Below are 23,798 nucleotides of genomic sequence, written 5' to 3'. Positions count from 1 at the left end.
TGGTATATCAATACTTATCTGAATTTTACCTCCCCAGCATCCGATGTCATCCTGGTGGGCTGCAAGTCCAGCACCGACTGTCCCGCGACCGAGGCCTGCATCAACACCCAGTGCGTGAGTCCCTGCAACTGCGGACCGAATGCCGAGTGCACGGTAAGGAACCATCATCCGATTTGCTACTGCAAGCCTGGCTTCTCCGGAAACGCGCAGTTTGGCTGCTCGCCCATTGGCTGCCAGTCGGACGACGAGTGCAGCGGCGACAAGCAGTGCCTCAACCGCGAATGCATCAATCCCTGCCTGGCCAGCGATCCTTGTGCCCTGAACGCCGAGTGCTTCGGTCGCAATCATCGCGCCAACTGCCGCTGTCCCGTGGGACTGGAGGGAGATCCGTTTGTGCGCTGCCTGCGCCTGGAATGCCACTCGGACTACGATTGTGCCTCCAACCTCGCCTGCGTGTCCAACGAATGCGTGAGTCCCTGCGGTCAGAGGAACCCCTGTGCCCAGAACGCCCTCTGCCAGGCTCTGCAGCATCGCGCTGTCTGCCGCTGTCCGGATCAACGACCTCTGGGCAATCCGTACGCCTACTGCGAACCCAGACTCCAGGAGCCAGTGTGCCGCGACGATGGAGATTGCCCCAGCAAGCTGGCCTGCATCGACGACAAGTGCCAGAACCCGTGCACCTCGCTCTCGCCCTGCCACCCAACTGCCCAGTGCAGTGTGCTGGACAGCGTTCCGGTCCGAACGATGGTCTGTGAGTGCGCCGAGTACGAGGTGCCCGATGCCAGTGGAGCGTGCCGCAAGGTGGTGCCACCTAGGCAGCCTGGCTGCGAGAGCGACCAGGACTGTCCAGACCAGGAGGCCTGCATCCACGCCCAGTGCCGCAACCCGTGCAACTGCGGCACCAACGCCGTCTGCCAGGTGACCCAGCACCGCGCCGTGTGCAGCTGCCAGGACGGATTCGAGGGCAACCCGTACGCCTCCTGTCGCTCCATCGGCTGTCGCGTGGACGGCGAATGCGACTCGGGCAAGGCCTGCATCAACGGCGACTGCATCAACCCCTGTCTAATCAACGATCCCTGCGGACCCATCGCCGAGTGCTACGTGCAGTCGAACCGCGCCCAGTGCCGCTGCCTGAGTGGCTACCGGGGTAATCCCTACGAGCGCTGCCGCGTCATCGGCTGCAGCAGCAACAACGACTGTCCCACGGACAAGACCTGCCAGAACGAGCAGTGCGTGAATCCCTGCGTCTACCACAACCCGTGTGCCCCGCGTGCCGAGTGTCGGGCCCAGAACCACCTGGCCGTGTGCCGCTGTCCCGCCGACTTCCTGGGCAATCCCTACGTAGACTGCCGACCGGCTCCGCAGCCCATCTGCCAGCTGGACACCGACTGTCCCGGCCGACTGGCTTGCATCAACGAGCAGTGCGTGGATCCCTGCGTGGTGCTGGAGCCCTGCCAAAGACCTGCTCTCTGTGAAGTCACCCCCACGGCGCCGGTGCGCACGATGCTCTGCATCTGCCCGGATGGCTATGTGAGCCGCGGATCGGGAGGCTGCAAGCCGACGCCAGGAATCAAGGAGGTGGGCGGCTGCATCTCGGACTCGGACTGTCCGGCGGACAAGGCCTGTCTGAACAGCGTCTGCCGGGATCCGTGCAACTGCGGCCTGAACGCCGAGTGCCGCATCAAGGACCACAAGCCGGTGTGCACGTGTCGCCAAGGATTCGAGGGCAACCCCGAGTTCGAGTGCGCCAAGATCGAGTGCAGCATCAACTCGGACTGTCCGGGATCGCACGTGTGCCGCAACCAGCTCTGCATCCCCGCCTGCCAGGGCGAGCAGTGTGGCAGCAATGCCCAGTGCCTGGCCATCGAGCATCGGGCGGTGTGCGAGTGCATTCCCGGACATGGCGGCAACGCCAGGATCGCCTGCACTCCGCTGGGCTGTCGCTCCGACGACGAGTGCCCCACGGACAAGGCCTGCGTCAATGGTAAGTGCAACGATCCCTGCACCACGACCGCCATTTGCGGACACGACGAGCTCTGCAAGGTGTACCAGCACCGGCCGCAGTGTGCCTGCCCAGCGGGAACTGTGCCCGGCAAGAACGGCTGCGAGTCGGAGCGCCATGTGCCCATATGCATCAGCGACGCGGACTGTCCCAGCCAGAAGGCCTGTCTGCGCGGCGAGTGCGTGAATCCCTGCAATGCCACCCAGCCGTGCGGAGTGAACGCCTTCTGCAGCGTTCGGGATACATTACCTGTTAGGACGATGATCTGCGAGTGCCTGGAGGGATACACCGGCAACCCGGCCGTGCAGTGCGACAAGCGATCGCTGTGCGTCATCGAGAAGGGCTTCGTTAGGGATGTGGATGGACAGTGTGTGTGTCCGCCTGGAACCGCTCTGGACATCTACGAGTACTGCACCCCGTGCCGCGAGGAGCAGGGCTTCCGCATCGACGAGAGCGGCCACTGTGTGTGCGCTCTGGAGCGCGGAATGGTGATCGACGAGCGCGGTCGCTGCACCTGTCCCATCGAGCTGGGCTACCGGCTGACGCCCCGCGGGGAATGCCAGCCGGAGGAGCCGCCAGAGTGCACCAGCAACGAGCAGTGCGCCGACAACCGGTTCTGCAACCTGGACACCAAGACCTGCGAGGATCCCTGCCTGACCAAGGTGTGTGGCGTGAACGCCTTCTGCAATGCGGTGAACCACCGGGCCCAGTGCCAGTGCATCACTGGCTACCAGGGCAATCCGGAGCTGCATTGCAACCACACCAACTTCCGCACCGACTTCCCGCGACCCGACATGGTGGTCAGTTGTCTGGCCGACGGCGTCCAGGTGGAGATCCACATCACTGAGCCCGGATTCAACGGAGTGCTGTACGTGAAGGGCCACAGCAAGGACGAGGAGTGCCGCCGGGTGGTCAACCTGGCTGGTGAGACCGTGCCCCGCACCGAGATCTTCCGCGTCCACTTCGGCAGCTGCGGCATGCAGGCGGTGAAGGACGTGGCCAGCTTCGTGCTGGTCATCCAGAAGCATCCCAAGCTGGTCACCTACAAGGCCCAGGCGTACAACATCAAGTGTGTCTACCAGACGGGCGAGAAGAATGTGACGCTAGGATTCAACGTGTCCATGCTGACTACGGCCGGAACAATCGCCAACACAGGACCGCCGCCCATCTGCCAGATGCGAATCATCACCAACGAGGGCGAGGAGATCAACTCGGCCGAGATCGGAGACAACCTGAAGCTGCAAGTGGATGTGGAGCCAGCCAGTAAGTCTACAATATATTTACGGATTTGTTAAACAGTATACTAATTTGATATTTATTTAATTTCCAGCCATTTATGGAGGCTTTGCCCGCTCCTGTATTGCCAAGACGATGGAGGACAATGTGCAGAACGAATATCTGGTCACGGATGAGAACGGCTGCGCCACGGACACCAGTATCTTCGGAAACTGGGAGTACAATCCGGACACGAACAGCCTGCTGGCCAGCTTCAATGCCTTCAAGTTCCCGTCGAGCGACAACATCCGCTTCCAGTGCAACATACGCGTCTGCTTCGGACGCTGCCAGCCGGTCAACTGTGGTGGCTACAACGCCTTCGGACGACGTCGCCGCTCCATTGCGGACAACTCCACGGACTCGACCGCCATTGCCACCAATTCGGGTGTGGAGGGTCAGCTGCGCGAGGAGATCACCATCTCGTCGAATGCCATTTTGACGTTCGAGAAGCGCAGCGGTCAGGGTCTGAATGATGCCAACAGTAAGTACTCCTTGCAGCAGATTTATTAACTAAACACATACTAACTTTATTTTCTGAATCTCTTTTAAACCCAGTCAAACCGGCGGCCCAGAGAGTCGAGGATATTTGCGTGTCGATGGTGGGCCTGATCATTGCCCTGGTCATCACGGCTCTGCTGGCCCTCGTGGCCGTGGCCGTGGCTGTGTCCTGCTGGCTGATGGCCTACAGGAGGCGGCCCAAGACCATTGCGCCACTGCCCCATCCGCCGGAGTTCCCCAACCCGCTGTTCGCCAATCCCGACGCTGTGCCCGAGCCAACGCCGGATTACATCTCCTAAACGTAACGTAACGTAACGTAACATAACGTAACGACACACTGACACAACAACACACACCTAGCTATATCTTTAGTCTGTAAGCAAATCGAATGAGAAAGAGTAAGAAAATTACACATGTGAATATTTGAAAGGCAAGTGCAAAAAGTAATGCAAAATGCAAAACAGATCAAATCGCGAACGATTCTAAAGATCGAAGGAAAAGAAAAACAAAGGTTCAGTTGTGAGCAGCTGAAACTATCAAACAATGAAAGATTGAACTATTGTAAAAAGCAAAAATGACGAAGCATAAACAATGAATGAAAGCAATTTAGTAGCTTAAGAAGATAATTTTATTAATTGTATTAACGTTTAGTATTCTCCCTCCTACTAATATGAGAATTCCGCGTAGTGTTTGTACGTTTAGCTGCCGCAAGGAGTCCACTAACTGCCAAACAGATGAGAGGGAATTCGCCCATAGAGAGAGTGCAGCTACAAACGAATTCTCGTCCTCTAACGACAACTTCTTCATTAGTCGGGTATCCATACTTAATACTGTTTACTGTTATATATATAACTAAAGACTTCCTATAAATATTTAGGGTGTGGGTAGTAGCAACGACACTTTGTATTATAGCACAGACACACGCAACTGCAACTACTTCCTGTAATTTAGAACGCAACTCGCCCGTTAAAATTGAAAACTGCCTTTGATTTCCAACAAGAACGAACAATGCACCCCGAGAATACTCTCTAGCAGTATGTAAAAGATAGTTGGGATCTGTCTGAAGGACTTTTCGCGTGTCTCGCCTATAACCACAGGACAATATGAAAACGATTGTCCCAGTTGGATTGTACACAAGCTCAAGAGTAAACACACACACACACACACCGAAGAAATCAGACCACTCTGCAAAGCTTTTGGCACGTGGAAATAGTTCCAACAAGATCCAGGCACCAACTCAATCGGAATAAGAAGAGGGAAAAGAACTATAACTGCCACTGAGGCGTCATCAGCGCACAAAAGATACTTATCTACTGCATAGGAAATATTAGGTTTGTTTTAATTTTAATCGCAACGACGACTAATGGAGGATTTGATTTTGACCACTCTCCCTCGACCACTTACTTGTACTACACACTCCACTATGATTAACCATTATTTTTGTAGTTTTATAGTCAATTAATATTAAATTGTTGTGATTGTTTTTAATGCAAAAGAGATACTTCCACTAATTTACTAATACGTAGAGACAAAAGTATAGAGCGTACTTAAAAAGGCAACGAACCAGCGCCCCTGCCCCGCCCCTTCTCCATTTTCCGCCAGAGTCAAGCATGCGTTTGTCAACGCGCCGGAAACTATGCAGCGAATTTCCGTTTCCGGCGCCCGTTTCACAGAGCATTTCTTTTCCTGGTGCGATCACAGAGTTGGTGGTCAAAACGGGATCGGCGGGCCTGGATAATTAAATTATTAAAAATGAAGTTTTAAATTAATATTATTAAACGTAAACAAAATGTATAGTCACTACTTTAAGAAGAAAGAGAATTTTCTTTATAGTAAAATACCATACAAAATAAACTCGCACTCAGACACGAACACAAAGAGACAGAATTTGTAAATAATACACAGGCAAACTCTATGGTATTTTTAGTAGCGCATTATTGTGTATAGGTTTCTACACGTTGACTCTCAAATCCGAACTAAATCAAAGTCTCTAACCCTAACCGATGCCAGGCATAAAATTATTTTCTTAATTCCATAACCATAGAATACTTCAACAAGTGCACAAATTTTTGCAACTGCCAACCGTTCACAATTACCAAACACTTTTATTTTTCTTTACAAGAACCGCTTAAAATCTGATCCTAACTAGAATAACATTGAATAAAGACAGAACTTTTTGCACTGGCAGCAAATATAAAAAAAATAATAATAACGAATAAGAACCCGTTCTTATTGTAAAAAGAAAACAATAGTTAAATTGTACTTATAAAGAAATGTATTTAAAAGGAAAAAACGAGAAACGAAAATAATTGTAATCGCTTATTGTAAACTAATAAATAAATAAATATAAATAAACAATCCCCTGGCTACTTGGGTATGGCGGGTGCTGCTATATAATTAAATTAAGTATTCCGCCAGCATTTCAATTGGGCTCGACTTGAATCTGGCCATTTAGCTCATCAAGCAGGCATACTTGATATACTTGGCGAAAATTGTAGCTTCTTCTTGGCGGTCATATAATCTGATTCTGAATTAATATTCCGGCATTTCGTGGACCGAGAACGAGACTAACCCGTAGAGCTGCTCGTATCTGTGCGCTATCAACTGAGGCCCCACACATAATACCGGATCGGGAGAGCCGAGTGGTCGGGCCAGATATGGAGAGAGCGCGGACATATAGCTGAACCCATATGGAGTGGAGAGCGAGAGCGGATCGGGTTTGTGGTGAGCCGCAGCAGTCGCAAGTGTAAACGATATTCGCAAACGTGGATTGGATCAGTTGACATTTGACAGCGCGCGTGTTGGCACGTTTTCGGGGCTTTTTTTCCTCCATGGCTCGACGGTCGATCCAATATTCACAGCCACTACGCCGGGGCCATTAAGTCGTCGAAAGTGCGGTGTGTGCCTTGCCAAAGAAATACAGAAAGTTGAACACCCCGAACTGCAATCTCTATATCAAGTATACGCGGCGTTATCTCGATCCAAACGATTGCCGTTGTCGGGTAATTTAATGTGCGTTGATTATGTTATTAGTCGTATTATGATTGAAATTAGGCATTGTTCGGCGTATGAATGAGAAGCACCGCACGAAAATGGAAGCAAATGAATTAAACTGCAGCCAAAAGTGATTCAAATTTTTGCTAAATGAATGAAATTACCATTATTAGCGTCCATTAATGTCGCTCCGATTATCATAATTAAACTCTGTGATTATCTATCGGTTCGGGCGTGAATAATTTTAAATTGTTTGGTCTTTAAGTGCAGCAGGGAAAGTCAATAAGAACAGCATTTTATGGATGTTTGTTTGGGGCAGCAACTGGGCAAACAAGTGGGTTGTATAATGAAGAATTCAGCACTAGATGGGCACAGCTTTCATTAACAACTCGGAGTGCTAATTTCGTTTTATAGTCCAGCCTGCTACAAGGAAAGATTAATGCCCAGAATAGAACATCTGTTTAATGATGCCGCAGCTTTGTCTACAAGGTTTACGACTTACAATAAAGTATAAGTATCTTATACGATGTCCCATTGTTAGACCTCCGGTCTCGCGTCAATTACCAAAACATTTCTCAGGACTTTGCTTTCTCAGGTGTAATTCCAAGCAGTAAAACCAATTAAGTTGACACACCACACCATAAATGATTTATTGGCCGGCATAGGTAATCAATCAGGTTTTTGGAGAAATTGAGTAATGGCCCCACAAGCCAACAGATGATATTTTAAGAAGCTTACTACTGCGGCACAGTTATGTAAATACCGACCGCTATTGGAATGTTTTTATTCGTGCCTCGCGCTCTAGCTGAAATTTACATTTTCCCTACTTGAGTGCGGCTGATTTTCATATTACAATGGAACCCCCTAGCGTGCCAAACACTTGATATGTGATATACGATATACTGCAAGATGCGTAATTATTAATTACGGCATAGCTGAGCCGTTCTCTGCGAACTCGGTGACCCTTCAAACGCGGTCGTGACCGAAAAGTCACTGGAGCAAATCGCCTGAATATGACGTAGTGCCATCGCATTATTGTTTAAGCGGAAACTTTCAAATTCAGTTGGTTGTTGGAGAGGAGCCCACATATGGGTAAAAGTACCTAAACAAAACGAAAGCAGCCGGAGACATGCTGTCAAAAAATGTGGCTAAGGGAGAAGGGGGAGCCAGGGGCAACTTTTTAGGGCCAGACCGCCGATAAGATACAAATTTGTATCTGTGGAGTCGAGTGTGAGTCGCTTTTTACCTGTGTGAGTTTCTAAAGAGCTCGTGCGACGTTTATCTCTTTCGGTGATAAAATCAAATAAAAATGGGACAAACTCAAGCTTGTTTATTTATATAAACAAATATGAAAAATATATAAAGTGCAAATAAAAATTCCCCACTCGAAAAGTAATCTTAGTCAGTTTTATGGGAAAGCAGTGAGTTGGGAAAGTGAACTTCGCAGAAAGTGATAACAATTTGCTGAGGAGGGTATTAAACGACAAAGCACTAAAATAAAACAAAATAAATGTTGAAATAAATAAAAATGGGTCATAACTTCAGATGGTTTGTGTATACAAATAAATAAATACTCGTAAAGCAAGTGAACATAATTCAAAACGTTGTAATTTCGGGTTGCAAAAAATAATCTCAAGAAAGTAATAGCAATTGGTAAAAACTATATAATTCAAACAACAAAACAACAAAATTAGTCTAATTTTAAACAGCTACTTTTAAGAAAGTAATCACCTCTATTAAAGCAAATAAAGATAACTCGTGCTGGCTTTCACATGATTTAGTTTATTTTGATTTAAAAGCCCAACCTCACGCGGCAAACAACAACAAATAACAACGTTGTGCAATTCAAGGTTTAAATGTGATTTAAAATTGTGTCAACCAGTACTCGCAATCACAGATTGCGAACATTAAAAATGATAGATATGAAAGCGGCCCCAGCATCAGTGGACCAGTGCGAAAACCAACAACAGTCCGTGTTAAATACGATGTTATGATAAAGCGAAAAGCAAGCAGCAACCAGAAGCAAGCAACCAGCAACCTGCAACCAGCAACCTGCAACTAGCAACCAGAAACTAGCAACTCAGCGACCGCAGCAACACGAATTTTCCGTAGAGAGGCCTTCCCTCTCAGCCTTCCAAATGGCGGACAACAAAGAACCCAACCAGGTGGCGACCACGAGCACCACCACACCCGACCAGGTGGTGACCAGTCGTGCTCCACCAAGTGGCTTAACGCCCTTGAGGCACAGCCAGCTCTCCGATAGTGGGGCAGAAAGTTGCAACGAAGGCGACGAGCAGGCGCGACTGATACGCTCCTCGTCATCTCGGGCCCACAAGTTCATCATCATTCCGGCGACGCCGGGAACTCCGCCTGGAACTGGTGCAGGACCTGGTCCACTGCCCTTTCGACAGACCAGCTCCACCACCGCACTGGCATCCATGGCAGCGGCACTCCACAAGCAGCCGATGCACCGCCAAATTTCAGTGAAATCAAGGCCAAACTCGGAGGTATTGCAGCCAGGCCAGGTGCAGACCCATCCACCCACAGCGGCAGAGTCCACCTCCACGGTGACCTTCACCATCGACGATTGCGATGGGCCAGCTGCAGCTGCTCCAATTCCCGCTCCTCTGCCCGTTCCCGCCATCTCACCCACTCCCGCCACCTTGACCTGCACCACCACCACCACCATGGCCGGGGACTCGATGGCCGTCTCCCCACTCAGCATGGAGCTGCGATCTCGGATGGGCAGCCACCACAGCAGCATGCGGTCCGTGGTTTCAGGTTGGTGACCCTCAAAAACCACTCTCCAACATCCCCTCACCCGCATATTGAGTTCCCAAGCACTCAAACTCATATATAATTGCTCATACTCAATTGCTTTGCTTGGTAACCTCTCCAAATCGTTTAATTACATGTACTCAAAAATGCATTTGAAAATAGTGTTATACATGTAATTAAATGTGTCGCTCTTAAGTACTTTAGGTACATTACATTGATTAAAAGTGTGATTCAGTGGTTTAGAACCATAAACTGAAAACGGTAATTAAACTAGTTTCATAATATTTGTTTAGAGTACTTTGCAATCACAATTAGTTTCCTTTTTTAAAAGCTATACTTTGTATAAAAAGTAATCTTTGAATGGCCATAAAAAACAGACTTTAAAGTCGAGAGATGTAGAGTAAAAGCTTTTTCGAATTAGTCGCTTGCGGTTGTAAGCAATTGAGCGGACTGTATAGTTCATTCAAATTGTTTAAAATTATTCAAAATGTTTTCTGATTGCAAAATTGTTTAAGTATTGCAAAATCTTCTCCGATAATCCCCTTCAGGCTATCTTCCGGGTTTGAGCGACAGCAGCGGCAATCTGGTCGGCGGCATATCGATGCCCCCTTCCGGATTACAGGCCCCCAATCCGCTCTATATGCAACCGCAGGCCTCGCTGAGCGGCAGTTCCTATCAGTTTCACGATCTGGCGGGCAACCAGATCTACTCCGATGTGACCTCCGTGCGCTCGCTGGCCTCCATTGGAATCGGATCGACGGATGGACGTAAGCTGGTCATCCGCCGGGTTCCCACCACCGCCAATGAGCTCTTCGACATGGTCAACCCGCAGACGCCACCGTAAGTAAAATATATTAAAAATTAAAAACGATAAAATAAAGTTTTTAAAAAATGTTTCTGATAAGAACCAATCCATAAATTCAGACCAATTTTTTTCTGTGCATAGTTAGGGCCATTAGCTTGACAAAGGGGTGGTGATAAGACGATCTAACATTTGGGGCAAATTTGGCCAGCATTTGGCACCTTAGCATAGAAACTCGGTGTTGAACATTTGGCAAACAGGCGATTTTAACACCCTTATGGCATCTTTGGGCGCGGGTCCACATGATTGCCAACGGGCACGAAACGTGCCGATCGCGCATCAGCTATTTTTAAGCAACGTTCCTTAACGAGATCAATAGTTCGATTTGAGCAGTAGTGTTTGTGTTGACCAGGGCAATTACCACTCCCCATTGTGAGCTCCATAAACGGCGGGATTGCAGGCCGAAACCCGGTGAAAAATTGCCGGAATTTTAGTCAGTAGCGCGCTAACCCACAAACTGTTCAGTTCCCAATCCAGCTGCTCCTCCCAGTATCCTCGGCCACGTCCCCAGATATTCCTGGAACCCAGTTATGGCGGATATATAAAGTGACATAAGAAATTAACAAAAGTTTATCCTGCATAAAGCCAGTTAATATCAAGATGCCGCATCGCCAGGACTACGATGCCCAGTCCTCGAAGCACTCGGAGCAGTCCTTTTACCGCTTCAATCGGGTGGCAAAAGTGTAAGAACCTGAGCGAAAAACTTCAGTTGCATAACGCCTCGAATCAGGCTATCCAATCTGAGTACATATATGATCTTGTGATTTATTTACCCAGAGCATTAGCGGTCAAGCGCTGATTAAACATGAACGATTATAAAATGGTTAAGTGGAGTGTTTATACCAGACTTAGCACTACTCACAAAAGAGAGTAAATATATTGTTTTTTTTTTTTGCCTATATATAGTGCTGCTGTAAGTCTTAAAAGTGCTGATAATCCATTTATTTGTGGAAAATATATTTGCTAATAATATACCTATAAAGTTATTATTCACACAACATGTTTATTACATTTTTATAATGCTTTGATCCACAATGATTTAAATTCCATTAACTAATACACAGATTTATCATAGCTTTTATAAAGAACAACGTGTTGAAAAGACTCGATATGACATGCAACATCAAAGCTGCATATATTCAATATTTCCCCGATTTCATCAAAACACTTAAATGGGGGAAGTCGACACGAACGGCTGTTTAATTCGTGACACCTCCACCCTCATCGCAGCCCATTCAGCAGCCACCCGTGAAATGAGAGCCCCGGTTCAGATTTTCCGAGCACAATGCAACGTCAGTTGGCACCTTCAATGGAATGGCCAGCCCCCATTTTGTTGCCCGTTGCACATTACTGATTACCGCAATTAAGCTATTTGACGCATCAACTAATCACGGTACTTATGGCTGTTCAACACTCCTCCCCTTTTTTCAGGCCCTTGGGCATCGATGACGATGATAGCTACCTGGACATGTCCGACGAGACTGCCCACCTGAAGCCTCGCCAGCAGCACTGGGCCAACAAGATGCAGTTCGTCCTGGCCTGCATAGGATACTCGGTGGGTCTGGGAAATGTGTGGCGGTTCCCCTACATGTGCTACAAAAGTGGCGGTGGTAAGAAGAATTAATAGTGGATTTATATATATTTTTAAAAGCCTTTCAATATTAAGAATGAATCCTAGAGGAAAACTATTTTTACTCTTATCTGTTTCCTAAAAAAGATATCCGATTCAATTGAAAATTAAGAATAGGGGTCAGTCGTGGGCAATTTCTCGAAATTCCCACTGAATTAGAGGCCTTCCCAGGGGAAGGCTTAGCGGAAGTTCATCGTGAGAGAGTATCAAGTGACTAAGAGTGCCGCCAAAAGGCCCCACATGCGACAAGGCAGATATAGAGATAGTTACTTTGATTTTGTGCGACGGTACCGGGAATAAGGGTTTTACTTTCTGGTTTTGTTTGTTGTAGTCGCTCTAAAAACATTTGACAATTTTGCGCTTTAAGCGGCATTTCCGCTGAAGCGTTTAAAAGTCATAAATTAAAATTTGTTTGAGCTCAGAGCAGCGACTCAGAATAGAGCGGTCACTGTCATCATTTCGACGGTGTCTTGATCACGCGAGCTCGCCGACCCGCGTCCATCTTCATTTGCACTCGGAGACTCGGAGCTGGGGCCCCACTTACATTTACATTCCTCGCCTTTTCTCAGGGGAATGGGTATCGTAATGAGCCATGGAAAACTGGCACACGACCTCCTGAAAATGACGGGGCGGAGCGATAGACGAGCGCCTTATGCAATTTGCATTTGCTTATGTCAAATATTTATAATTAATTTAAATTATTTGCTTAGCTGCTCCCGTCCATGGCTGCACACATACATAAATGTTTATCTCTGTTTGTCGTTTACAGGTGTTTTTTTAGTACCTTATTGCATAATACTGTTCATATGCAGCATTCCGCTGCTCTTCATGGAACTATCTGTGGGCCAATACACTGGTCGAGGACCCATCGGAGCATTGGGTCAACTGTGTCCCTTGTTCAAAGGTAAGTTGCTCTTCTGATCCTAAAATTGATGTTGCAGATGGCATCCTGATTAAAAAAAATAATTATAAAAATTATTACTTATTCTTAAAAGTTTTATTAGGTCAGTTCATCATTTAATTGTAGCTGGGGTAATCGGCTTTTCTAGTTTTCAGTTAACAGGTCGTATGATCGATAATTAGTGATAAATATTACTTATACGACAAGTACAACAATTAACTTATATGCCAAGTACATATTTATGTTTTTTTTACAATTTTTAAAACTTCTGTTTTGTGATAAATTTCATAGCGTCATTTGTAAAATTGCGTCACGCTTTTCAGAACTTCAGAGGCCGCCAACCAAAACAACGCAAAACTAGGCTTGCCCAAGTACCATGACAAACAGAACACAGTGTCGCTGTTTTGGCCAAGTCCATGGCCAAGGTCGTCTAAGTGTTTAGCCAGCTTTTTGAGCACTATTTCAGTTCTGATTTCCACCGAGTATCCGCATCCGTAGACAACCTTCCCGTGCGATGCTCCACTTGCACACAAGCGGAAGCTAATTAGCTGGGTTCATTGTTGTGGAGGTGGCGTGAAAACGCGAAGGCAAAGCGGGAAAATCCCCCTCCCCCCGTTTCACCACCCCCTGGGTTGAAGGCTACATCTGTCATTACTGCCGTGAATCTAGCAAAAAAAAAAAAAAATAATGCACAATGCATTTAGCTGTTTTTGCCGTTGCCAAACGCTTAATTACTGTCAATATTTTGCAAGCAAACCACGCCCACGCGACCATTGCAAGGCAGAGCCAAGCTAATAAATATTAATAACGTGTAAAACTATTTAACCAAGATTCGCGAGCGACTTCGAACGGATCCAATTGTCGCCGTATGTGGCCGACACATGGCCAATTATGCAGATGAGTGCCAGTCTAGACATGTGATTCCAAACGAAACCGGTCCGACTTTCATCTGGCCTAATTAAGGCTAATTTTTTGTATGCTCAACTCAATGCAACTGCCATGTATCTCCATAATGTCGAGCTGCAGCTAGAGATCCCCGATTTGGATCTCGGCGATGTCTCAGGTCTCCTATTCATTTGTCTTGTTTCATTTTTTCAGGAGCCGGACTCGCCAGCGTGGTCGTCTCCTTCCTCATGTCCACCTACTACAGTGTTATTATAGGCTACTCTATATACTATTTCTTCACCTCGTTCAAAACGGAGATGCCCTGGATTGACTGCAACAACAGGTGGGTTTCATGGTACTCTAAAAAAAATTGCAGTTTCTGCTAATGTCGTATTTTAATAATCAGATGGAACACACCAGACTGCTGGGTGCCGCAGCGCAAGGGGATAAATGCCAGTGCTCCGGATACTTCACGAACTCCCTCCGAGGAATTCTTTGAGTAAGAATTCCTTAATCCTTAATATTCCTTTTAATTAATTTAATTTAAATAACTAATTTTGTTTAAATCCCCCCTCTAGAAATAAGGTGCTCCAGATAAGTGGTGGGCTGGAGTATCCTGGTATGATGCGCTGGGAGCTGTTTGCCTGCCTCATCTGCGCCTGGCTGATGGTCTACTTCGCCACGTGGAAGTCGATCAAGTCATCGGCGAAGGTGCGATACTTCACGGCCACCTTTCCGTTCGTTCTGATCATCATTCTGATGGCGAGGGCGGTTACCTTGGACGGAGCGGCGGAGGGACTGCGCTTCTTCTTCCGACCAAGGTGGTCAGAGCTTAAGAACGCCAATGTGTGGATCAATGCCGCCTCGCAGAACTTCAACTCGCTGGGCATCACCTTCGGATCCATGATCTCCTTTGCCAGCTACAACAAGTACAACAATAACATTCTGCGGGACACGGTGGCAGTGAGTGCGGTGAATATGATAACCAGTCTGCTGGTTGGAATCTTCGCCTTCTCCACACTGGGAAATCTGGCCCTGGAGCAGAACACCAATGTGCGCGACGTCATCGGTGACGGACCGGGCATGATCTTTGTGGTTTACCCACAGGCGATGGCCAAGATGCCATATGCCCAGCTCTGGGCGGTCATGTTCTTCTTCATGCTCCTCTGCCTCGGCCTGAACTCCCAGTTTGCCATCGTGGAGGTGGTGGTGACTTCTATACAGGATGGGTTCCCGCGGTGGATCAAGCGTCATCTGGGATATCATGAAATCGTTGTGCTGTTCGTGTGCGTCATCTCGTGTCTGTTCGGAATGCCCAACATCATCCAGGGTGGGATCTACTACTTCCAGCTGATGGACCACTATGCTGCCTCCGTGACGATAATGTTCCTGGCCTTCTGCCAAATGATCGCCATCGCCTGGTTTTACGGCACGGGAAGACTGTCGAAGAACGTCAAACAGATGACCGGCAAGGCGCCTTCTTTTTATCTCAAGTCCTGCTGGCTTGTCCTGGGACCCTGTCTTCTCTTTGTAAGTAAAACAGTTCGCCAGCTTTTAGAATTTAATATTTTATTAGGAATATAAATCATATGTTATTATAAAGATATGGCGAAAAAAAACTTAAAAATAAATTTCATAACTGCAGGCCATTTGGGTACTGAGTCTGATCAACTACCATGAACCCACCTACCACAATGGACGCTACACCTATCCGGACTGGGCCTATGGAATAGGCTGGATGTTCGCCTCCTTCTCGCTCATCTGCATACCTGGCTATGCAGTAATTAACTTCCTGCGATCCAGTGGAGATACCTTTTGGGAAGTAGGTCGAAGCCAAAATTGCCAATAATGCTTTGAACTCACTTCTTTTTTTTCTCTAGCGCATTCGAAACACGCTTAGGCCAAACATCTACGAGTGTAAGATCTGTGGCGAGCACCACTGCGAACACGACTTTCCGGAGCAGGAGCAGTTCATGTTGGCCCAGGAGCTGGCCACCGTTTACAAGCCCACCAACCACCACCTGCTCCATCTCGGCCAGAAGTCGGGCTACAATGCCATGCATGCTTCGTCCTCTGCGGATTATTCCAAGTCCCATATGGAGGCAGGTGGGCCAAGTGGTCAGTAGTGGTCAAACTTGCTCCAACGATAGCCATTTCTAAGTATTTTTAACGAATCACCTTTGTAAGTTATCAGCAGAAATTAAAGTATTTAAATAAATTGTAGAACGAGTATATTTCTGTAAAGTTTTTTAAACTCTTCGAGAGCTTTTTATTTATTATTTATAAAAGTTAAATACACTTGAGAACATAATCCATATTTGAGAACAAACGATATATCTGACTATAGCTAATTATAACTTCTGCACATATTGATAAAGTATATCGAATTCCTCCAACTTGGGAACGGCGTTGAAGGTGCTTCTGGTGCGGCAGTACTCGGCATAGATGAGTAGACTTTGCTGGGGAACGACCGGAGGACGCACGCTGAGATAAGAGTCAGTGCCGTAGTCACTAAGCGGACGCAGCGTTATGCCTCGCATAATCTTGGCCAGTTCCTGGTCGCGCTGGGCAACGGCCGTCTGGGCGGGACGAGCGCCTCCGCTGGAGAGTTTGCCCATCTGAACGTACTTCTTGTAGACAGCCATACTTTGCTTGGAAGGCGGACTAATGGTGCAGCCGTAAATTTCCTCCATCGAAGGCAGCCCGGAGGCCAAAGTATACGCAGCCGGCTCCGTCGATTCCGTTTGGTGGGCCTCCTTCTCAGCAAAACTGGCACTCAACTCCTCATCACTGGAACTGTCATCTCCCTCGCTGGAGCTGGACGAATTGCTGTTCATCGAGCCCGTAGAACTGTGTCCGGTCATCGAGGGATTCTGACGAGCCTTTCGCGAGGTCTGGATCTGCCTCTGGAATGGACTGTAATTCGTGCGGAATGTGGGCATGTAACGCAGAGCGAGTTGGCTGATCTCAAAAGCGATGTGCTCGCTAAGATCTGTCCACTTGAAGGACTGGTGGTAATTGGAGTAGGCATCAATCATTTCCAGGCCGCTACTGTGCACGCGAAACAGCTCCTTGACAAGTTTGTTGGAATCGGCACAGGAGTGGGGCAGGCACTCGCGAACTTTGTGGCGCACCCAATCGGTAAGAGGCTTACTGTCCGTTCTGGGCACAAAGGCGTTGTGCATATCGTAGTCGGTCTGCAGCTCCCAGATCGGTGGGCCCTCTAAGGAAAAAAAAGATATCAGTTAATTTGACCAATTTCTAATGGTGGGATATAAAAAATACTCACGCTTTGTCAAACTCGGCTTATAAATACCCAAGAACAGATTTATGCTGTGCTGCTTTTCGGTATCGCTGAACGTGTTGCTGTAGTAGCGACTAAGGGTTTGCATTACATCGCTTCCTTGTGAGCCCCAGGGAGCCGTCTTTCGGTAGGTCTTGATTCTGTGCACTAGTTGTGAGCCGCCGTACTGTAAAGCTAATGTATCGCCGTGCTCCTCATACAGATTTTCCAACATTGTCACGCAATCCGAGTCGAACTCCAACTTGGCAGACTTTACAAAGCCCAAACGCTCCAGTTGATGACCCAAAGCGCACTTGCCAATGGCGAACTGGGCCGAGTTGGTACGATCCAGACAGTCAACGCAGTTAGTGCGTACAATTCCTGTCTGCAAGCCCGGTTCACTGCCCGCCGCCTTAAAGAACATGCCTGTCATCTGGACGATACTTTCCGCATGAATGGCCAACTGCTCCATAACATTCCCTCCGCTTAGACGACTTTGACGCGCCATATCGAAATGAATGTGCTTCATGCGGTGGGGCGGCGGCAAAAACTGGTTCAGATAGCGAATGCTGTACTCTAACTCCTTGGAGATTATGGATTCATGCTTGCGACGCTCCCGCTTTTTCACCAGATTAAGCATGATAAGTGGAGCACCATAGTGAAAAAGCAGACGCTCGAAGTGTAGAGATGGGGTCTGCGCATAGGGATCGCATATATCGAGTTGAATCTGTGGTTTGGGCACCATCTTGCTGATATCCTGAGACCAGTGTGAAGGTATGGAGCCTCTCATCTGGGTAAAAGCGCACATTCTTTGGCCGTCACTTACAATTTGCTCGGTCTCTACCTCGTTGGCTACGTCACCCTGAAAGTTGGCTCCCCGTTTGAGGAAGCGTGTGCCAGCAAAGCGTGAGCTGCGGCGGGCAACGAGGCAAACATTAACGTGCCGCCCAAAAATGCTTATGCAGGATTGGCTGACGAAGCCGTGTGTTATCTCCAGGAGCCAATCTTTAAGCATAATGCCCTCCATGGGTTGCAGCAGGTAGGCATTCCACACGAAACGCTTGCGGGAATCGCTGCGAAAGGCGTAATCCACCCGCTCGTGGGCCTTTGCCACATTGTTGGTCAGAGTGTTCCAATCGGGAAGCGGTTCATCGTTATCCAGATCTACCTTGGCGCCCACAAAGCGCGGCGCGGACTCGTTGTACTGTAAGGTACGCGTCAAGTCATACGAGTATGAAAAGTAAAAGTTGCTGCGCAGGTCAATGTTTTGGAACATCCGCTTGTAGCGATCCTCGTGTGGATGCGGTGGTCGCTGCGAGGTCACCTCGTTTACCCGAACCATTACCGTGTCCTTTATGGTGTACACCAAATGGCGACCAATATGGGCGCAGCACTTGCGCTTGGTCACTAGCAAGAGGTAGTAGCCCTCCAGGAAGCGCACGAACCCCAGGACTCCATAAGCGGACGTTACCTTTGGCGATCCTGTGAGGGAGGCGACAAAGCGTCGAATCTCCAAACTATTAAACTCATTTGCATTCTCCTCGATGCTCAGCCGGTTGTGCGCCAGTCGATCGATGGTGAGCAAGCGAAAACGAGTCTCTCGATTGTTGCTGCCTACCAAATAGAGCCGCTGAAATGGACAATAGGTACCCCATTAGTCACTAAATAATGTTAGCTGGCAGGGATACTCACCGTTCGTGTTTCATAGAGTACTACCTTCTGGATACAGCTTATGAGGGGATTAAATACAATATTCGGGTTTTCATGGCTCATTTTATATAGTTTTTCGGTTTGTACAAGATTTTTAGGCGCTCCACACAAACATTAATCAGCTGATCAGCTGGGCATCAGGGCTGCGAAAAGCAATCAGTGTTGACAACGTAAAAGCGAAAGGCCTGAATTCGATATTTTATAAGATATTTTTTAATTGCATGAACCATTTCTTACTCTCCTCTTAATTCTGCTATCCAATCATTTGTATTTTTCATAAAAATAACAACATTTGTATATGTGTTCTTATCTAAAATACGAAACTGCTAATATTTAATTAAAAAATGTATTTGGTGATCAACTTTGTACTTCGTACTATATTACTTAGGTCCATTTAATCTGAATCTGATTTGTGAACCTGCTGAATATGCCTAAGAAGCGTCCTTCTTTGCTTAAAGGAGCCACTACATTGGGTACACTTGAATGTTCGTGTTGTACTGTGCACAAACTTGTGTTCCTGGAGTGTGCTCCTGAGACCAAAGGACTTGGAGCACTGGGAACACTTAAAAGGGCGTTTATCCGAATGAGTGAGGGTATGATCTTTGAGGTGCTGCTTTGAGGCAAATGATTTTGAACACTGGGAGCAATGGTACGGGCGTTCTCCAGTGTGGGAGCGAAGGTGTTCGGTAAGGTGAAATTTCCTTGTAAAGGTTTTCGTGCAATTTGGACACTTGTACGGCCGCTGTCCTTCATGCGTGCGAATGTGCCGCTGAAGATCCGAGGATTTCATAAAAGTCTTCTTACACTGGGAACAGTTGAACGGTCTTTCGCCAGTGTGTGTCCTTACGTGTGACTGCAATGTGGACTGCTGGGCAAAAGTCTTAGAGCAATGAGAACATTCGTACGGCTTCGCTCTATCGTGGGTTTTAATGTGCGCTTTAAGCGTGACCCTAAATTTAAAGTTTTGCGAGCAATAGGTGCATGGAAAGGATTCTCCATCCAAGTGGGTTCTCATGTGTCTTAACCAGGAGCCCTTTCTCTGGTATCTCTTCGGGCATTCACGACATTCAAATAAAACCCGGTTCCTATCGATTTCCTCATCATCAATATTGTCATCATTGTCATCGGAAGCGGCTTCATTCCATGCATCTCCATCTTCCGAAAAATCCCAGTCCTCTTCTTCAAGCAAAGTGCATAGTGCCTCTTCAATTCCTTCGTCACGGACTTGACAAAAGAATTGGTGGCTTCTCTCGTAGGTTTGTCTTATTTCAAATGCTTTTTTTGCATCCTCCAAACAAGGCGGACATATGGTTTCCGGGTATAGATCTCCTCGACTGACTGCAAACCCGGTACATTGCGCGATCATCTCGGCAATGGAAACTCTGGTTTTTCGCCTGGCATCAAAAATGTTGATCAAGTCTTCCGATCTTTTTAAGCAAACTCGACACATTTGTTCCATGTTCCTTATAAAGGGAAGTGATCAGTAATTAAAACCAAGATTAAACACATTCATACTTACCTGAAGCTTCCAAAACTTCTTGTTTAAGCCAATTATTTTACTAATGATTAGACTCTCATAGGTATAATTTTTTATTCAAAAAACTGGCTTAGAAGTTTGTTTATCTAGTGCGCACTGCACTAAACACCCTGTGTGTGCTCTATCGTTTTATTATCGATATTCTGTACTCAAATTATTAAAAACCAAAATGTTTATCATATCGATTACAAATAAAAAACAAGTTAATGGAGTCCTCGACGAATCTTTTAGAAAATGCGCATCTCCGTAGCAAGATTCGTGGATATGACCGGGATCACAGACTGGAGTGCCGCATAAAGGTCAAGGACTCGCTTCGTATTGGTTTGGGGCAGGTGAAGCAGGAGGTGGAGGCCCTGGAAAGCCTCGGAACAAAGGATGTTACGGGAATGGCCGCCAGAATTAAGCGGCGAAAGCACGCCAGCTCGGAGGATATGTGTCGCCTGTCTCTGGCCTTCCTCCAGGGAAACGAAAACATTGACGCCTTTGCTGCCATTCCTGGCGCCATTCAGGTGTTGGTTAAGGAGCTTACTGGTACGCAGGCGATACTGTAGGAGTTTTGTTATAATCTAAATCAAGTCTTCGATTTGCAGGCCCTCACATTCAGCGCCAGATTGATGCTGTTGAATGCTTGTGTAACCTTACGCTGGGAGAGGCCCATGTCTCCGAAAAGATTGTCAGTTTGGCGGGAAGCTATATGATCACCTATCTAGATGGCAAGGAGGAGCGCCTGAAGCGCTGCTGTCTGTGGTCTTTGGCTAACATTTTGGCATCCTGCGACAAGGCAGGCAGGACTTTGTTGCAGATGCAGTTGGTGCCGAAATTGTGGAGACTCTACAATGAACCCCATGGCTGCCAAGAGGATGCAGGCGTCTGCCTATCTTTGGTGGTAACACACTGTCTGCGGCATGTCAGTGATGAAGATCGAAGGTACGTAGCGCAACATTTGCAACGGAATCGCCTAATGGATCCCAGCAGCGAGCTCTATATGTACATTGTGCATCAAATGGGAATTGTCGGACAGGAATATGATCTAAATGCAGAGCAGGCTGAATACTTGGTGAACTCCTTTGAATCCATTTTGGACCTAGACCCAACACCTGAAAGCCTTAGCCTCATCTACGGAATGCGCGTGATAACCAATTTAGCAGCCCTAGGAGACCGAAACCTAATGGGAAATTTCGTAGACCCACAGAAATTTGTAAAAGCCCTGAATCAACTCTTTGCATTGCGAAATTCCAATCTCAATATGGACTTGATGCGATTGCTTAAGAATTATCTTAGTTTAAGCATCGTGGACTGCGAACTTCTACTGGATAGCTTGAAGATATACGCACAGGCCTAAGGTTATAAGTCTTGCAAATCTCTTTATTGGTCTGAGTATACATAGAAATATTAAGCCAGGGGCTTTAAGTATTTAAGAAGGGGAAACAAACATGGATTACGACTATGGAGGAATTTACCCCGAAGGGATGACAAAATAAAATACAATAAAATAAATAATAACCAAACAAATAAAAAAAACAGGTCTTTGGAAAACTTAGATGTCATCTTCAAAGAGGGCGATTATTTGTCGCCGCTTTGCTTCGTCGTCAGCGTTCAGTTCGCTGCCCTTGTGGACACTATGATTGTGGACCTCTAGTTCGGAGACCGAGTCGAATACTAAATTGCACTGCCCGCAACGGGCTGAGAATATGGGTGCTGAGCCTTGGGAAACGGTGCCGGGAGAAACTACAGCCCTTTGCAGTTTCTCCAAAAACGTAGCCCGCTCCTTGTGCTTGTCGGGAACGATTCCCAAGCCCAGCGATGAGCCAGTGGCCGTTCCACGAATGGGAATGGGCTTCTTTACCGTCGGAGTGGACTGCGAATTGCGGCTCTCTGAGCGCGCAATGGCGTAAAGCACATTGTTCTCCTCTGTTATTGGAGTCGTTGTGCCGCTGACAAAGTCGAAGAGGGCAAAGGGCTGCTCCTCCAAGGGTCGATGTTCGGGAATATCCGAAGAAATTGGCACTTCAGCCGGCTTTTCGCCATTAGAGACCTTAACCTGATTAAGCTTCTCGGCCAGAAGCGAGTCTATGGAATGTTCCTGCAACCAAGTGCAGGTCTTGTGCAGAACAAAAATCATGCGACGGATGAACTCGTGCGGCGAGACCATTTTCTGTCGCCTGATCTCCAATAGCTTGGCTACCTCGGTCACAAACGTAACGAACTGGTACTCCACACAGTTGTCCAGATGCGACTCCTGCGAGTCCTCGAACATGAACCTCTTGGAGCAGGCCGGGCACTTGCGCTCCCTCCACATTGGTTCGGGTATGTTCACCTTGATGTCGCGCAACTGCACTTGATCCTGTTCCATAGGATCGTCCTCCTCAAAGTTCGTCTCGCTGTAATTGTAGCAGTTCTTGTGCTTCCGCAGTAGAGCGTCCTCCTCGTTGTCATCACTGGAACTGACCGTATAGTCCTCTTCCTCGTCCTCATTTTGGCCACTGCTAGAGGGCATGTCCGCATCCCGGGAATGGCGCGGCAGATTATTGAGATGCTGCTGCTTGTTAAACAACCCATTAAGATACTGAATCCTTTGTTGGGAACTGTCGTCCAACTGGGGAGCCGTCTGATTGAGCAGTCGCTTGTGCACCTTGTCCTTGGCGCCTTCTAGTTTAGAGGAGTTGTTTAGAAGAAGATTATGCACGGGTCGCTGTTCCACGTAGCACAGATCTTCAACGGTGAACAGGGCGCTTTCTTTGTCTATCTTATTGGCATCCGAGATGTTCACCCTCTTCTCCTGGTAGAGCTCCGCCAGCTTGAGACTCAGTGCGTTCTTGATGCACTGCTCTCGGAATGTCACGGCGTGCTTGAGATATGAGATGCACGGAGCACAAATGTTGCGGGGAAGGCCATCGTCAGTTGAATTCTACAGTGCGAAAAGTAACGTACAGATATACGTATCTAAATTAAGGTACCAAACAATGGAGTCCTACTTTTAGGCCGGTAGTCTCCTCCAACAAAATGTTAATTGGCTTCTGCCAGTTGAGAAACTCGTTTGTTGAGCCATGCAGATAAGTGGGAATCTTGGCGAAAATCTCATAGTTCGCGGGGCTGCTACAGATGCGGCAGATATTGCCCCACGTCGTCATACTAATTATAAACTTTATACTTAATGCTAATGCCGGACAAAACAAACAAATAAAATTTTTCGACGCCAGCTAGTGTGGCTCTACCAAGAAAACAAAATTTTCACAATTCGCCCTGTTAGTAACAGTTAAGCTGAATAACATTCGTAGATAAAATTTATAAAATTGTAGTTTGAAAATTATAACTGTCCTTTTTATTAAGCTTTTTAAATTTTAAGCTGGGAATTAATATAGTTGCACATTTTTTATTAACAATATAATATTGTTATTTTTGTAACTGCGTTTAAAATTACCTATATGTGAGAGCATCACTGT

At 47.3% G+C, this 23,798-nt stretch overlaps 6 protein-coding genes across 10 annotated transcripts in view; 3 read left to right on the top strand and 3 right to left on the bottom strand.

Moving 5' to 3' along the window:
- The window catches only part of LOC108101266, a 108,771-nt gene extending 102,645 nt beyond the window's left edge, over positions 1-6,126 (top strand). Inside the window, 3 exon segments of the mRNA XM_043207965.1 lie at positions 38-3,265; positions 3,333-3,758; positions 3,833-6,126. Of these exon segments, the coding sequence (XP_043063900.1) occupies positions 38-3,265; positions 3,333-3,758; positions 3,833-4,074 (3,896 nt within the window). The 3' untranslated portion in view covers positions 4,075-6,126.
- A 441-nt stretch (positions 6,127-6,567) lies between these two features.
- On the top strand, positions 6,568-16,059 carry LOC108101285 (sodium- and chloride-dependent GABA transporter ine). 5 transcript variants are annotated; one of them, XM_017205582.2, is made up of 10 exons: positions 6,568-6,777; positions 8,620-9,550; positions 10,096-10,387; positions 11,841-12,019; positions 12,809-12,943; positions 14,039-14,168; positions 14,232-14,324; positions 14,404-15,355; positions 15,471-15,647; positions 15,706-16,059. In XM_017205582.2, exons 2-10 carry the CDS (start codon positions 8,908-8,910, stop codon positions 15,949-15,951), a joined length of 2,847 nt encoding a protein of 948 aa, XP_017061071.1. In that variant the 5' UTR covers positions 6,568-6,777; positions 8,620-8,907; the 3' UTR covers positions 15,952-16,059. The 5 variants fall into 5 exon arrangements, with proteins under 5 accessions (XP_017061071.1, XP_017061072.1, XP_017061069.1 ...); XM_017205583.2 differs by having other exon boundaries at positions 6,568-6,787; positions 8,652-9,550; XM_017205580.2 differs by having other exon boundaries at positions 6,568-6,787.
- Position 16,060: 1 nt separating this feature from the next.
- On the bottom strand, positions 16,061-18,983 carry LOC108101286 (polyphosphoinositide phosphatase). The gene is made up of 3 exons (XM_017205585.2): positions 18,801-18,983; positions 17,115-18,738; positions 16,061-17,048 (listed from the first exon to the last, which is right to left on the bottom strand). Exons 1-3 carry the CDS (start codon positions 18,879-18,881, stop codon positions 16,177-16,179), a joined length of 2,577 nt encoding a protein of 858 aa, XP_017061074.1. The 5' UTR covers positions 18,882-18,983; the 3' UTR covers positions 16,061-16,176.
- A 227-nt stretch (positions 18,984-19,210) lies between these two features.
- LOC108101289 (gastrula zinc finger protein XlCGF8.2DB) lies at positions 19,211-20,479 on the bottom strand. The gene is made up of 2 exons (XM_017205589.2): positions 20,338-20,479; positions 19,211-20,281 (listed from the first exon to the last, which is right to left on the bottom strand). Exon 2 carries the CDS (start codon positions 20,275-20,277, stop codon positions 19,213-19,215), a length of 1,065 nt encoding a protein of 354 aa, XP_017061078.1. The 5' UTR covers positions 20,278-20,281; positions 20,338-20,479; the 3' UTR covers positions 19,211-19,212.
- A 46-nt stretch (positions 20,480-20,525) lies between these two features.
- Positions 20,526-21,876, top strand: LOC108101288. Its single transcript, XM_017205588.2, has 2 exons — positions 20,526-20,886; positions 20,946-21,876. The coding sequence occupies exons 1-2, from the start codon at positions 20,562-20,564 to the stop codon at positions 21,695-21,697; spliced, it is 1,077 nt and encodes a 358-aa protein (XP_017061077.1). The 5' UTR covers positions 20,526-20,561; the 3' UTR covers positions 21,698-21,876.
- Positions 21,703-23,561, bottom strand: LOC108101287. The gene is made up of 2 exons (XM_017205587.2): positions 23,331-23,561; positions 21,703-23,263 (listed from the first exon to the last, which is right to left on the bottom strand). Exons 1-2 carry the CDS (start codon positions 23,484-23,486, stop codon positions 21,893-21,895), a joined length of 1,527 nt encoding a protein of 508 aa, XP_017061076.1. The 5' UTR covers positions 23,487-23,561; the 3' UTR covers positions 21,703-21,892.
- Between the last annotated feature and the right edge of the window lie 237 nt (positions 23,562-23,798).

Source organism: Drosophila ficusphila, unplaced genomic scaffold (genome assembly GCF_018152265.1).
Source record: "Drosophila ficusphila isolate 14025-0441.05 unplaced genomic scaffold, ASM1815226v1 contig_412, whole genome shotgun sequence".
NCBI classification, from domain to species: domain Eukaryota; kingdom Metazoa; phylum Arthropoda; class Insecta; order Diptera; family Drosophilidae; genus Drosophila; species Drosophila ficusphila.
This window is presented reverse-complemented; position numbering and strand designations above follow the sequence as displayed.

Coding starts and splice junctions, on each gene's coding strand:
- LOC108101286 (XM_017205585.2), bottom strand. CDS start 18,881: ATGAGCCATGAAAACCCGAATATTGTATTTAATCCCCTCATAAGCTGT. Junction 18,739..18,800: donor TACTCTATGAAACACGAACG/GTGAGTATCCCT, acceptor TGTCCATTTCAG/CGGCTCTATTTGGTAGGCAG. Junction 17,049..17,114: donor TAAGCCGAGTTTGACAAAGC/GTGAGTATTTTT, acceptor TTTTTTCCTTAG/AGGGCCCACCGATCTGGGAG.
- LOC108101288 (XM_017205588.2), top strand. CDS start 20,562: ATGGAGTCCTCGACGAATCTTTTAGAAAATGCGCATCTCCGTAGCAAG. Junction 20,887..20,945: donor GTTGGTTAAGGAGCTTACTG/GTACGCAGGCGA, acceptor TTCGATTTGCAG/GCCCTCACATTCAGCGCCAG.
- LOC108101285 (XM_017205582.2), top strand. CDS start 8,908: ATGGCGGACAACAAAGAACCCAACCAGGTGGCGACCACGAGCACCACC. Junction 14,325..14,403: donor CCCTCCGAGGAATTCTTTGA/GTAAGAATTCCT, acceptor TCCCCCCTCTAG/AAATAAGGTGCTCCAGATAA. Junction 15,648..15,705: donor GTGGAGATACCTTTTGGGAA/GTAGGTCGAAGC, acceptor TTTTTTCTCTAG/CGCATTCGAAACACGCTTAG.
- LOC108101289 (XM_017205589.2), bottom strand. CDS start 20,277: ATGGAACAAATGTGTCGAGTTTGCTTAAAAAGATCGGAAGACTTGATC.
- LOC108101287 (XM_017205587.2), bottom strand. CDS start 23,486: ATGACGACGTGGGGCAATATCTGCCGCATCTGTAGCAGCCCCGCGAAC. Junction 23,264..23,330: donor AGGAGACTACCGGCCTAAAA/GTAGGACTCCAT, acceptor TTCGCACTGTAG/AATTCAACTGACGATGGCCT.